Consider the following 14700-nt stretch of genomic DNA (forward strand, 5'->3'; position numbering starts at 1 on the left):
TGTTCTGTGAAGGGAGTAGTACACAGCGTTGTATGAGATCTTCAGTTTCTTGGCAATTTCTCGCATGGAATAGCCTTCATTTCTCAGAACAAGAATAGACTGACGAGTTTCAGAAGAAAGTTATTTGTTTCTGGCCATTTTGAGCCTGTAATTGAACCCACAATTACTGATGCTCCAGATACTCAACTAGTCAAGAAGGCCAGTTTTATTGCTTCTTTAATCAGCACAACAGTTTTCAGCTGTGCTAACATAATTGCAAAAGGGTTTTCTAATGATCAATTAGCCTTTTAAAATGATAAACTTGGATTAGCAAACACAACATGCCATTGGAACACAGGACTGATGGTTGCTGATAATGGGCCTCTGTACGCCTATGTAGATATTCCATTTTTTTTAAATCAGCAGTTTCCAGCTACAATAGCCATTTACAACATTAACAATGTCTACACTGTATTTCTGATCAATTTGATGTTATTTTAATGGACAAAAAAAATTGCTTTTCTTTCGAAACAAGGACATTTCTAAGTGACCCCAAACATGCAGACATGGTGAAGGGAAAACTTACAACACTTTGACTTCTTGGCATATCGACGACCTTGATACGTCAACGAGGCATCTTTCTTCTTCAGTGTGTCATCATCCTGTTCCTCAGACTTCATCATTTCTTCAACACTTTGCAGTAAAGTGTAGTAATACTCTGGTGTTGATTGCAATTCCGCTATTTGGCTAGAAGGAAACAAAGGCAGAAATCATGATTTTCATTATATAATTCACTCAATCTCTGTTTCTCTAGCAGTATTATAACAAATACAGTGAGGGGAAAAAGTATTTGATCCCCTGCTGATTTCGTACGTTTGCCCACTGACAAGGAAATTATCGGTCTATAACAGTGAGAGACAGAATAACAACAAAAAAATCCAGAAAAACGCATGTCAAAAATGTTATAAATTGATTTGCATTTTAATGAGGGAAATAAGTATTTGACCCCTCTGCAAAACATGACTTAGTACTTGTTGGCAAAACCCTTCTTGGCAATCACAGAGGTCAGACGTTTCTTGTAGTTGGCCACCAGGTTTGCACACATCTCAGGAGGGATTTTGTCTCACTCCTCTTTGCAGATCTTCTCCAAGTCATTAAGGTTTCGAGGCTGACGTTTGGCAACTCGAACCTTCAGCTCCCTCCACAGATTTTCTATGGGATTAAGGTTTGGAGACTGGCTAGGCACTCCAGGACCTTAATGTGCTGCTTCTTGAGCCACTCCTTTGTTGCATTGGCCGTGTGTTTTGGGTGATTGTCATGCTGGAATACCTATCCACGACCCATTTTCAATGCCCTGGCTGAGGGAAGGAGGTTCTCACCCAAGATTTGACGGTACATGGCCCCGTCCATCGTCCCTTTGATGCGGTGAAGTTGTCCTGTCCCCTTAGCAGAAAAACACCCCCAAAGCATAATGTTTCCACCTCCATGTTTGAAGGTGGGGATGGTGTTCTTGGGGTCATAGGCAGCATTCCTCCTCCTCCAAACACGGCGAGTTGAGTTGATGCCAAAGAGCTCGATTTTGGTCTCATCTGACCACAACACTTTCACCCAGTTCTCCTCTGAATCATTCAGATGTTCATTGGCAAACTTCAGACGGGCCTGTATTTGTGCTTTCTTGAGCAGAGGGACCTTGCAAGCGCTGCAGGATTTCAGTCCTTCACGGCGTAGTGTGTTACCAATTGTTTTCTTAGTGACTATGGTCCCAGCTGCCTTGAGATCATTGACAAGATCCTCCCGTGTAGTTCTGGGCTGATTCCTCACCGTTCTCATGATCATTGCAACTCCACGAGGTGAGATCTTGCATGGAGCCCCAGGCCGAGGGAGATTGACAGTTATTTTGTGTTTCTTCCATTTGCGAATAATCGCACCAACTGTTGTCACCTTCTCACCAAGCTGCTTGGCGATGGTCTTGTAGCCCATTCCAGCCTTGTGTAGGTCTACAATCTTGTCCCTGACATCCTTGGAGAGCTCTTTGGTCTTGGCCATGGTGGAGAGTTTGGAATCTGATTGATTGCTTCTGTGGACAGGTGTCTTTTATACAGGTAACAAGCTGAGATTAGGAGCACTCCCTTTAAGAGTGTGCTCCTAATCTCATCTTGTTACCTGTATAAAAGACACCTGGGAGCCAGAAATCTTTCTGATTGAGAGGGGGTCAAATACTTATTTCCCTCATTAAAATGCAAATCAATTTATAACATTTTTTACATGCATTTTTCTGGATTGTTTTTGTTGTTATTCTGTCTCTCACTGTTCAAATAAACCTACCATTAAAATTATAGACTGATCATGTCTTTGTCAGTGGGCAAACGTACAAAATCAGCAGGGGATCAAATACTTTTTTCCCTCACTGTATTATACAAATTATAACAGGAAATCTCTTATAACATTTGACAATTCATATGACAATGAATATTATGGGCTCTATTTTTATTCGCTATAGGTTCAGGGGTGTGTCAGAAATATTTGTGCTATTTTAACTATCACAATTATTGGCGCACTTGCTGGCGTTGGCACAAAAGGGCTGGGTTTTGATGAATAAACATGTTGTGGGTGTGTCGAGGCTTGGCCTCTCACTAGCCAATCAGAACATGCTCCATGGCGGCATATGTGGTTGCTTCCAAGTTGTGTTTACGGGTCTTTTATGTATTGCCTTGGAATCAACTCCAATTCCAATGTTAGTCCGTTAGTTTGTTAAATGGCTTACAGAAACAAAATAACAAAATGTAGACCTAAATACATTAACTTGAACCCATTTGCAGTCCACGTTGTTCTAAAGGGCTAGGCCTACTGTACATTTAATTATGGCTGAGCATGGACTTGCCAAACATTGTCAATAAGCAAGATTCAATTCATTTTTGATAAGGGCTAAAAAGAGAACAAATAATTCTAATAAAATTCTAAACAAAACAACAACTTGTTTTAAATAGGCTATGTGACACTTAGAGGCACCATCATTTCTCCCCGTGGACATATAATATTAAAACGCAGACTATGGAGGACTTTACGCACATCCAGTGTTCACAGTAGCTGATCAAAGATCCAGTATAAAGAGAAAGGGAGAATGTCCACTCACCGTTATACTGCTCCCATATAGTGCTACGCTTTATGAACATAATCGGAACCATTTTACAGATCAGATCGCATTCACACATCTCCAGAAGTTGCGTTGCATGCGCGCCACTGACGTTGTAACCAGGAGGGTGAATCATTCTAATAATATTGGTTGTAATAAAATTAAACAAAAAACAAGCATTCTGAGCTTTTTTTAAACAACAATAAATAAATGTAAAATACAATGATATCATAAAATGACCAGGATAAAAAAGACACGCATTGCGGTTGAACCATCCTCTTTATTGTAGGCCTAAAGGACGGCTTGGGTTTTGAACATATCAAACGGAAAACAAGCAACTGTTACAGATTACAGACAACTTCTAAATTTGAGGTTCACTGGTATTCACAGAGGTTCTCATCTCTCGTTTCATGATGGGCATGGACACGTAGCCTATATCATGTAGGGGGTTTTAAGCACGTCCAAAACGGGACCTGCATGGCTAACATAATGTGGGCCTGCCTACAATGCATAGATAAAAAGGGAACGTCAGCTCACTGTTTTACTCCTCTCAAACTTGATATATTAATAAAGCTTTGGTGATTAAGATTTATTTCCAAGTGGTCTCAGGAGCCAAACACTTTATCGACAGTCTTGACTACTTCGCGATTGCATTGGGCAGGACAAAAATACAAGCCTTCATTGAGAGCAGGGGAGGTTATGCTTGGTTTTAACCAAATAAAACGAAATGGGAAGAAACATATATATTTTTAATGTTTCTAAATATGAAGTATAAAGGCTACTCTTGTTCCATGCGCATATGGGCAGTATGCGTCACAGCTTGATAGGCTGTGTTTCCGCTGTCAAAATCCATGCCATAACCAACTGCGTTACTGCTAAAACCAGCTTTATCCCTATCAGCGCTGCCTCAAATTAGCACTTTGGATGTTTTTAAGGACACACCTCAAATATTTCTACCCCTCCCATCTGAGCCCAAGCGAGCTGATATAAGACAGGTAAATTGCCGAACCTGGCTTTAGGGCTGGAAAATGCCAGTGCGCCAGTTTTTACATTACGAAATTGCAAACTAACGTGCCGTTTGACACTAGCGTCGCCTTAACACCAGCCGAAAATAGAGCCCCAAGTGTTCAAATAGATGTACCTTTCAATGACCGGGTATCTCTCCAGAACTGCTTTAACTTTGTCAAAATCGATCACTATGATCTCACAGTGAGTCTTTGCACGGACGGTCATTGTAGCTTGTTTTCCAAACAAAAATCCAGCCTGAAATTAGATCCAACGAGTATTCAATGTAACATTCCAAATATGAATGAAAGTAGTAAATCAAAACTTTGCTTAAGCAAATGTCTTTGTAAATATTACCTCCCCGAAATACATTCCTTCACCGTAGAGTCCAACAATTTCAGACAAGTCATCACTTAGAATCTTGAAAATCAAATCAAAGGATTTACTTGTAAAAACTAGAACAAATGGGGGGGGGGAGAGTAACTGTATAATGTGAATACACATTATGTATAATTCATACAAGCATAACTCTTTCATACAAACCTGGCAAGTCCCTTTTCGAATGCAAAATAGCTCTCTGGTAATAGTTTCACTGTACTGGATGATCTCCCCTCTGGGAAAGAAATACATGACAGAGGTTGATGCGAGATCCCGAATGAACGCTTGTCCAGCTTGCTCGAAATAAGGAATCTGTTGAATAAAAATAAATGGGGGTCTTCATGTACACATAGGTTGATTATGCCGTATAAAATGGATGATGGTTGCAATGAAAAATAAATAAATGACTCAAAAACATAATTACAAGTATAACACAGTGTCACCCGTTATGATTGTAAATTAAGTTAAAGCTGTATGAAAAATCAAATTCCTTTATAAACAGTCGGCAATGTTTTTTTCCCCCTAACTACATAATATTGGATATGCCTGTCTTTATCAGCATACCGGTACATACTGTACAAAAAAGTATGATACCTTTGACAAGAACCTTCCTCTCTCTTTCATCAGGACAATCTGTTGAAGTTCGATTGGCAAGTCATGCATTAAAAATTGGCCTCCAGGGTATGCTTGACCCCTGAAACGTCAAAAATAATAATACATCTTTGGTCTAATGAAAGGAATGGCCTCTGAGATATATTTGGAAAAACTTGAAAACAAACTTACTGATACTTTGACCAAAGAAGACTCATATACTCAGTGACCCTTGTTTGAAGTGATAAACTAAGGTCATGGCTTTCCATGAAGTTAGTCATGGCTGAGAGGAGATTCTGAAATGTAACCCTGGAGAAAAGATAGTCTTGCTTAGTTGTTATAAACCAATGCACATCAATACACACTCAAGTTTAAAAACCACACAAAAGTGAAAAATATTTACCTGGCAGCATTCTGACTGGCCAATGTGGCATAGACTTGACTGATGATGTAGTTAAAGACAAACAAGCCAATGAAGCAAACAAATACAGCAGTAAGTCGCTCTTTCATAGTGCTGGGAACAATGTCACCATATCCTGAGAGAAAAATATTCAGTTATGAAACGTTTAAGGCACTGGGCACTGTACTGTATTATACTGAGTGGGGTGGACTTCATCTTACCAGTGGTTGTCATGCTTGTTGTTGTCCAATAAACAGCAATCATATAATGATACAAGTTGCTCTGGCTGGCTTTCAGTCCTGTGTTCCAGGCCCATGACTCTTCATCACACCTATGGAAAGATGGAAAAATATTTGTCAATGCATCGATTGAAACAGAAGTCATTAACACTTCCAACCCATTGTCTTTTTTTTTTTAAGGCTGGAATATTACCTGAAGTCTTTGCAGCCTGTGAGATACATTACTCCAGAGCAGCAGTGCACAGAGAAAATCATGAGGAAAATACATTTTGCCGTTCTTTGCTCAAACAGGTTCTTATCCATGTCATTTTCGTTTTTGTTGAAAAACAAATAAATCTGGAATGTAAGGACATTGGTGTTCAGGTTCAGCCTCACAATGACCTACACGGTCATAAAAACCATGAGACACAGGCAGCTCAAGATTGGCAATTTGTGTCAAATAAAATCAAAGCATTAAACTTGTTACTTCACCTTCCGAATCCAAATAAGACGATTCCATCTGACATAGCCTAAAACTCTCCAATGTGATTCTCCACTTTTTGCAAACGATAAAATGTCCAAAGGGAAAACAGCCAGGACGTCATAATACAGGTTCCAAGATCTTCGATAGTTGTCAAAAATACCCATTACGTCAGCTTGATAGCCTTTGTTCACAGAGAAAATAAACCAGAAATCACATGCATATTTCTATTCAGTGATATGGCAGCAGTATTGAACATATCAGATAACAGTGACTTTTCTATAAACAACGAAGATCAACACATTACCATCTTTTGTAAAAACTTCTGTGCGGAGGTTCACAAATATGTCAATAATGGCAAAAACATCAACCAATGAGCTGATTGTAAGATAGAGCACACCCCATCCTTCGTTGTGAAAGCCTGTAAAGCCATAAAAATAAACTTCACAAAACAATTTTCAGTAATCGATTCATTTTAGATTAAGGACTCGCTAACCTTTAGTGGTGGATGCATTTCTTCCAACAAAAGAGTTTACGGTTGTTCTAGTGGTGGTCTGGAAAATCAGGTCATTGAAAAATTCCAACACGACTCACCCTTTGTGTCTAGGTTGTTGGTGAAAAAAAGTACCCATGTTTCAATAAAAATTGAAATGGTGATACACCAAAACATGAAGACCTCCCACTTCTGAGCAAACATGCCATCTGGTCGAATAGTTCTCATCCAAACAGACTGGGAACAACACATGAATATATTAAGCACTCATAGAAGGATTTACAGTTCAAATACATTTTCTCTTATTTCTGAGCAATTTGCTTCGTTCATCTAACCTACCCTTTTCACGTCTGTAGATGTTTTAACTGATGAAGAGATATTGTGGGACTGGTTTGCAAAATATTCCATAAACAATGTAAAAATCTTCTGATCCCTTGGCTGAAATGGAAAATAATCAGTTGTAAATACAATAACATCATGCCAAGTCTATTTTCCTCAAATACACTTTACATCGCTGAAGAATGAACACTGGATGAAATGGCCTGTGATAGAACTCATACTTACCAGCAGATTTACACTTAAATCCTTCTGAAAAACCACATTCTGGGGGTTCGATGCCACTCCTAGCGCAAAGGCTTCCCTAATAGGATGCTTAACATTATGCAGCTGTTTTTGAGCTGTTCTTGCTATCTTCAAACCAGCTGTTGAAGATATTTTATTTTGCAATATGACGGTATTTGTAATGTCACAGAAAATACAGATTTCAAAGAACAGATTTCAAGGGATGTACACTACATTAAACAATCTGGTTTGTTCTATCAAAATGTTTAAGTGATTTAAAAAAGTATACCTACCTTCCGGGTAATCTGCAAACAATGCAAGAAGATCTCTGCGTTCCAACACACAAATTTCACATAATGTTGCTGCACAAATCGTAGTGTTTCTCGGAATTCTGTACATCAGATAAGCCTTGAAGGACAATAATCATATTTTACACACACATCATGCATAAACCCATGGAATAGCTTACAAACACATCTTTTTTTATAAAAAATTCAAAATATCAAACAGAGGTGATGCTCTTTGCCATACCTCTCCAATTAACGATCCAGGCAGCAAAGTGGCAATTTTGTCACAATGATTATCTCCTAATACCTGTAAGGAGGGCATCATAATTTGTAAACAAAAGCAATTTTATAATAAATTCATTTTGAAATACGGAAATCTAAATTTGGTTAGACACTCAATGTTTACAGCATAGGACTATACATTTTCACTTTAGTTTTTGTACAGATTTGGATGATCGATTCAAGTTTGGTACTAACTAGTTTAATCATGTTTGATCATGTTGTGATCAAAGTGATGACTGCTGATATTCATAGAATAAACTAAATGTACCTGCACCACTCCATGTTCAATGTAGTAGGCATTTTGATTGATTTCTCCAGGCTTTGCCAAAATTTGTCCAGGACTGTATGTGTACGTGTTGAATTTAAGTGACAAAGCTCTTTTAAAGCCATCTTCGGTATCATGAAACAAGGTTGTCTGGAAGAGAATACAAAACATTTAAATAATCATTGTCTCAACAGTCAAAGCATCAGACTTTATCTTAGTACTATAAGGATCATACATGGCTGACCAAACCAAGCAACACATTAAAAGAAATCTCACCTTTTTCATCAGAGGTTTGTAACAAGCAGAGGATATTTCTGAATGTAGAGGAAAAGGAAGGTCATCCAGTAGTCCAGCGATTATACTGCCTTTGCGATGCGTCCACAGATCATAGTAATATTTGTGCACCCATGTTTGTACTTCCTCTGGCAATTCCATTTGTTTCTGGAAAAATAAAAATAAAAGCTGTTGTTTTTATCACGATTATCAATTATTTATATCAATGGGTGTTGAGATATACCATATGAAGACAAATGGACTCCATTCGATGGTGAAACCTTCCTCTCCGGGCATCCAGATTGCTTATGATGGAGCTCATTCCAGTCACGATTACTCCAAAGGCAAATAAACCAACCACCATCACCAGTGAGGCAACCGTAACCTCCGGGATCTTCATAGCATGTATGTCTCCATAGCTAAGAAAATATAAATATTATTATACTTTCACAGTTCTTTATGAAAAATGACCAGTATTCTAAAGCATTCAATACAAAACACCTGTGCCCGTCAAAAACGAACTCATGCAAATACAGAGGAACACAGATGCATTAAGAACGTCACAAAGCATCCCTGTGGTTATAGGTAGTCTAGATGGTTATTTTGTGATGTTTAATAGCCTTTGTCTAACATCGCTCACTGTATCCAAGTGGTACTGGTAAAAAAAGAAATAGATTTAAACCCACTTAAAAGCACCTTACTTACCCCACAGAACCTAGAGTTATTGCAGACCAGTATAGTGACGTGGCATAAAACTCCAAATCTGTTGCTCCAGTCAAATTGGTTGAAACTTTAAGAAAAAATGTTTAATTCAATACCTAACAGTGACTCATTCATAAATGCACCTACAATGATACATTTATTAACATCTTAGTGTCATCAACATGTTTATCAACACCAATGATGGGTTTACATCGTTGATCAACACTTATGAAGCAAATCCAATCTCTGTTTCCAGTCATTAGAGCATTTTTTGCTCTACATCAGGGCTCTATGCTGACCTGTGGTGCTCCTACATGAAAATTACAGGTCGCACAGCAAAATATTTAGGCGCATATGTGAGTAAAATGGTTGCACTGTAGAGCCCTGCACCTAGCGAACTACCTCATTTTGCAAAGGAAAAAAAACTGTAAAACGTACACTCTGGCAACAGCTGTAACCAGTTCTCCTCTTTTGGACACTCCCTTGGATGGTCACCATGAGCAGCTGTACATGCCTGATTGTACCTAGTATGCCAACATAAAGAAGATAATAAGGAAGTCAACTTTTTAAATGCAAGTCTTTTCTCTTTCATCTTGAGACTGAAGGAAAAACCATGTCATACAGTCTTACTTGTAAAGGGGCTTTTGAATGGTGGGTGGTTTGAAGTGCCATGTAATTCTGACTAAAAGGCCAACTCACCAGGCACACGCAGAGACTTGAACACAGAGGACAACAATAGAAAAGGATTTCAGGACTGCAACATGTATCTTGTTGGTGTCAGGTTCTTTTCCAAAGGACGCTTAATTGAAACAATATGAGACAGTTAAGGTTAAGATTGGATTAATTGGCAGTTTTGGAATAATTTTTACAATATAAATTAAGCTAGCTGTTTTTGCCACAGTAAATAGGATTCTGTCATTTTATCTTGTTGTCATTATGTTAATCATGAACATGTACCATTCTTTTTTTTTTTTTAGTTAGGGCTTTAGGTGGTTTACAAATACAGTAGTGATTATTGTCATCATTATTGTACAATAAAACAATCAAATGAAATCAAGAAACTTACATATTATGTCAAACAGCCGTAAGACTCTTAGACATCGATTGATATGCATAAAATGCAATTCAGGCGAAGCATATCTCAGAGTCTCAAAGGGAAGAACAGCCAACAGGTCCATGATAAACCATGTTCGGAGATATTTTCTCTGCACTGGTTTGGAATCAATGATGACTACACCATTACTTTCATATCCAATGTAAAAGCGTGAGATGATGTTCAACACGAAGATCACGTCCAGGCAGTATCTTATCCCAACAACCACAGGGATAGCGGAGTTGAAGAACAGCTAAAAACAAAGCAAAAAGTTAGCTGTAGGGGGACCTGTATCCGTTATTTTTACCAGATAGACAGATAATCTGCAGAGATATAGCTCCCCATGTACTCTACTAAGATGGCACTTTTCTATACCACATATCGTATGGCTGTGTACAAAACCAAAATAACCCTATTTTAGTGCATATAAAAATCTTCCAATGGTGTACTGTACAACGTCTGCCAATGGATGTTTTAACAAGGTGGTGCTTCTGAGTACGGCCGGGGGAGACTCGTAGGGGGGCAGTGCCCTCCTTTGGACTCAGATTTTTGAACACTTATAAATCAAAGACTCCAGCCACCCTAGTCATAGACTGTTCTCTCTGATACCACACGGCAGGCGGTACCGGAGCGCCAAATCTAGCCCCCCCCCTTCTGTTACGCTGATGCTACTCTCTGTTCATTATTTAAGAATAGTCACTTTAACTCTACCTACATGTACATATTACCTCAATTACCTCGACTAACCTGTGCCCCCGCACATTGACTCGGTACCGGTACCCCCTGTATATAGCCTCGCTATTGTGATTTTACTGCTGCTCCATACATTTTGTCCATTGTGGATTTTAGAATGAGTTTCGTGTAGGCTTACCCTGGCGTGACGTTTTGAAAACTGTGTAAATCTCTCTCGGACAAGGTGACTTTTATCAATATATATACTGAACAAAAATATAAAACGCAACATGTAAAGTGTTGGTCCCATGTTTCATTAGCTGAAATAAAAGATCCCCGAAATTTTCCATACACACAAAAAGCGTATTTCTCTCCAATTTTGTGCACACATTTGTTTACATCCCAGTTAGTGAGCATTTCTCCTTTGCCAAGATAATCCATCCACCTGACAGGTGTGGCATATCAAGAAGCTGATTAAACAGCATGATCATTACACAGGTGCATCTTGTGCTGGGGACAATAAAAGGCCACTCACTCTAAAATGTGCAGTTTTGTCACAGACACAATGTCACAGATATCTCAATTTTTGAGGGAGCGTGCAATTGGCATGCTGACTGCAGGAATGTCCACCAGAGCTGTTGCCAGAGAACTGAATGTTCATGCTTCTACCATAAGCCACCTCCAACGTCGTTTTAGAGAATTTGACATGATACGTCCAACTGGCCTCACAACCGCAGACCACGTGTAACCACGCCAAAACAGGACCTCCACATGCAGCTTCTTCACCTACCGGACAGCTGATGAAACTGAGGAGTATTTCTGTCTGTAATAAAGCCCTTTTGTGGGGAAAAACTCATTGGCTGGGCCTGGCTCCCAAATGGGTGGGCCTATGCCCTCCCAGGTCCACCCATGGCTCTGCCCCTGCCCAGTCGTGAAATCCGTAGATTAGGGTTTAATGAAATTAATTCAATTGACTGATTTCCTTATTTGAACTGTAACTCAGTAAAATCTTTAAAATTGTTGCGTTTATATTTTTGTTCAGTATATATTAGCATCAAAGTAGACATCATGCAAGACTACAAATCCCTGCTAGCTCCTGCACGTCTTCTCTAGCTGACACCTTCGCTGTCATCTAGCTAGCTACTAGCTACCTTGATCCAAAACAAAATATATATTGAACACTTTAATTTACTGTCCCATATTTTTATTTAACTAATATTTGCATTTTTTAGGCATTTGGTCTTGTCTTGTACAGAATACTTTATATTTATAACATGCCATGAAAAAATAGGCTATTTTTTTGTGTAAAAAGACTACCTACATGATATTAGCGACACCCTTATTTTACCAGATCCTCTTCTCCTTCAGCCGGTGGAGGTCTATATTTAATCCCTTATCATTTCTGCCTACTGTATGAACCAAGTGAAATCTATTTCAATTCATGGTGTCAGAATGCACCACTGTATTAAAGCAATTCAGAACTAACTTGTTGACATGTTCTGTTGCAGATTCAATGCCAGATGAACTCATTGCAGAATGTATCCATAATCATGAATAAGAATGCACCTAGTCACCCATCAATCACATCAAACACCTGAACTCCAACAATTACATTGTTTTAAATACATCAAAATAGTAAACAATGCATACATATGCTTTTTATACATAACATATAAACATCTGAATTTAAGTATTCATTCAATGATTTATTCATCAATGCCACAAACCTGTGACATTGATGAGCACCATATTAACTATTATTACCGTATTTTCCGCACTATAAGGAGTATAAGGAGTATAAGCCGCAGCAGCTAAATTGAATGATGTGTACATATATAAACCGCACTGGACTATAAGCCGCAGGTGTTTTAATGTTTAATTACCATATGTAAGGGTTCGTGCACAAAGGGGATTGTCGGGAAAGAGATGGCTGCTTGAGGAAGCTCCCATTTATTAACATTTCAACAAACAAGTTGCATATTTTTATAACGTATTCCAGCAAAATTAGTTAATAGCGTCACAATCATTTAACCACTTAACTTTGGTTATTTTTGAAAAACCTTGAAAAAGTGTGCACATCTTTGAATATTTATCTACATTATAGCCTACAGTAGTACCATAACAAAAAACAAAGCTTACAGCGCTTGACGAGGCAATATCAATGGCTAAATTAAATGTGTTTTTTTAAAGTGCAAAATAAAGTGCCTGTAACACGGCAGTAAGCGCGTAAACCTAAAGTTGCAGCAACACGGCTGCTTAAAATATACGGTAATCAGCCTACCAGAAAAGTCATTAATCGACTAGTTACCGGAGTGTAACTCCAGTTCTATGAGTGGAGCGGAGCCCCATAGGGGAGCTCTGCTCCTAGTGGTTTACCCTCTGCCCTAGGGCAGAACAGCCTGAAGCAAAATTATGCACACACCTACAGCCAATAGGAGTACAGGTGTCCCTATATAAGGAACCCCGTTCCCTCAATCTGCCTCCCGAGATATTATCTTCAGCGAGACTAGAGAGGGTCGGTAGGGCCTTAAGTCCTATGGGGCTCCGCTCCACTCATAGAACTGGAGTTACACTCCGGTAACTAGTCGTTCTATATCGTGGCGCTCCGCCCCATAGGGGAGCTCTGCTCCTAGTGGTTTAAGGCGGAGCGAAACGCTCCAAAATGTACTCCCTGCCGAGCCTAACACTTCTCATAAAAAAATGAAAAAAGGTCAAGCCCAGCAATGGCTGCAACCAATTCCCGCAGTACTGCGACTAAAAAACCCATTAGGGCGTCACAATATACCGCGTCATCGGTTATAGACCCGCCCCATCTAGCTCAATGACAATGTCAATGGCTATTGGGCAGATCAATAGAATAGACGCCGTGCTAATCTGTACTAGCAGATAGCCGTGCCTCAATATTCTATGACAACACTATTATCCACTAATGGAATGACATAAAATGTCACTCTACATTATGTGTCCAATAGCCCGCCTTACTCACTCAATGGAACCCAGAGATTAGTAGGCAGGGACAAAATATACCAGTCATACTAAACTGAACCTCAGATAGATGACCTCACATTCTGTCCACTCAATACATGTTTCTACATGCTGACACTGTCAGCCAGGAGACATGCCACAGAATATGCTCTTCATCCAAAGCGGACCTGATAGAGACCAGTCTATCATCCTGCTTCTCCCTCCTCTACCTCAAGATTCTCCTTCAGCTGTGCTGAGTGCAATCGAGATTGGAGTTAAAAGGCTTATCCTTGACATAAGTCTTCCTAACCAAAGCGGACCTGATTGGAACCTGTCCAAGGTCCTGCTTTGTCCTCTCTTTCTAGCTCAAGAACGCCTTTCAGCTCTGCTGAAATTCGATCGAACAAAAGAGTTAGAAAACATGTCCATAATATGTTACTTCTAATAAAAGCGGACTTATGAACATGGTCACAATCCTGCTTTCCCTCTCTATTCTGCTCATGATCTCCCTTCAGCCACGCTGAGTACAGACCGAGCCAAAGAGTTAGAAGACATATCCAACAGATAGAAACGGATAAAAGGAGACGGTGTCGACCATGACGCTGCTCTACAAATATCCTCTACCTCTGTTCCTCTGAAGAGGGCAGTAGAAGCTGCCACTCCACGAGTGGAGTGCGCTCTAATACCCTGAGGCGGTTGTTGCCCCGCCGCCTCGTACGCCGTCTCAATGCCTTCACAAAGCCAATGAGACAAACGCTGTTTTGAAAGTGGTCTACCCAATGCAGCCGCACCGTGACACACAAACAGCTGAGGCGATGATCTAACCGCCGCTGTGCGCCTAACGTAACACGCCAAAGCACGTACTGGGCACAGACAGTGAAGCTTTTCCTCACTCCTCTCCCCATGGGGAGGGGGATGAAAAG

At 39.6% G+C, this 14700-nt stretch overlaps 1 protein-coding gene and 1 long non-coding RNA gene across 2 annotated transcripts in view; both read right to left on the bottom strand.

Moving 5' to 3' along the window:
* The window catches only part of cngk (cyclic nucleotide-gated potassium channel), a 43855-nt gene that overhangs the window by 9529 nt on the left and 19626 nt on the right, over positions 1-14700 (bottom strand). Inside the window, exons 3-22 of the mRNA XM_084178268.1 lie at positions 10115-10394; positions 9748-9847; positions 9487-9572; positions 9052-9136; positions 8591-8765; positions 8350-8514; positions 8077-8223; positions 7771-7833; positions 7533-7647; positions 7315-7379; positions 6885-6915; positions 5919-5925; positions 5708-5817; positions 5490-5622; positions 5279-5395; positions 5090-5189; positions 4661-4807; positions 4475-4537; positions 4254-4375; positions 566-726 (exon numbers count right to left, since the gene is read on the bottom strand). Of these exons, the coding sequence (XP_084034394.1) occupies positions 566-726; positions 4254-4375; positions 4475-4537; positions 4661-4807; positions 5090-5189; positions 5279-5395; positions 5490-5622; positions 5708-5817; positions 5919-5925; positions 6885-6915; positions 7315-7379; positions 7533-7647; positions 7771-7833; positions 8077-8223; positions 8350-8514; positions 8591-8765; positions 9052-9136; positions 9487-9572; positions 9748-9847; positions 10115-10394 (2272 nt within the window). The remainder of the gene's footprint in view (positions 1-565; positions 727-4253; positions 4376-4474; positions 4538-4660; positions 4808-5089; positions 5190-5278; positions 5396-5489; positions 5623-5707; positions 5818-5918; positions 5926-6884; positions 6916-7314; positions 7380-7532; positions 7648-7770; positions 7834-8076; positions 8224-8349; positions 8515-8590; positions 8766-9051; positions 9137-9486; positions 9573-9747; positions 9848-10114; positions 10395-14700) is intronic.
* Positions 6247-6861, bottom strand: LOC311142279. The gene is made up of 3 exons (XR_014614281.1): positions 6780-6861; positions 6493-6606; positions 6247-6369 (listed from the first exon to the last, which is right to left on the bottom strand). It is a non-coding gene; the product is annotated as an uncharacterized lncRNA (long non-coding RNA).

This window comes from Coregonus lavaretus, assembly GCF_964263955.1.
Source record: "Coregonus lavaretus genome assembly, chromosome: 15".
Lineage (NCBI taxonomy): Eukaryota > Metazoa > Chordata > Actinopteri > Salmoniformes > Salmonidae > Coregonus > Coregonus lavaretus.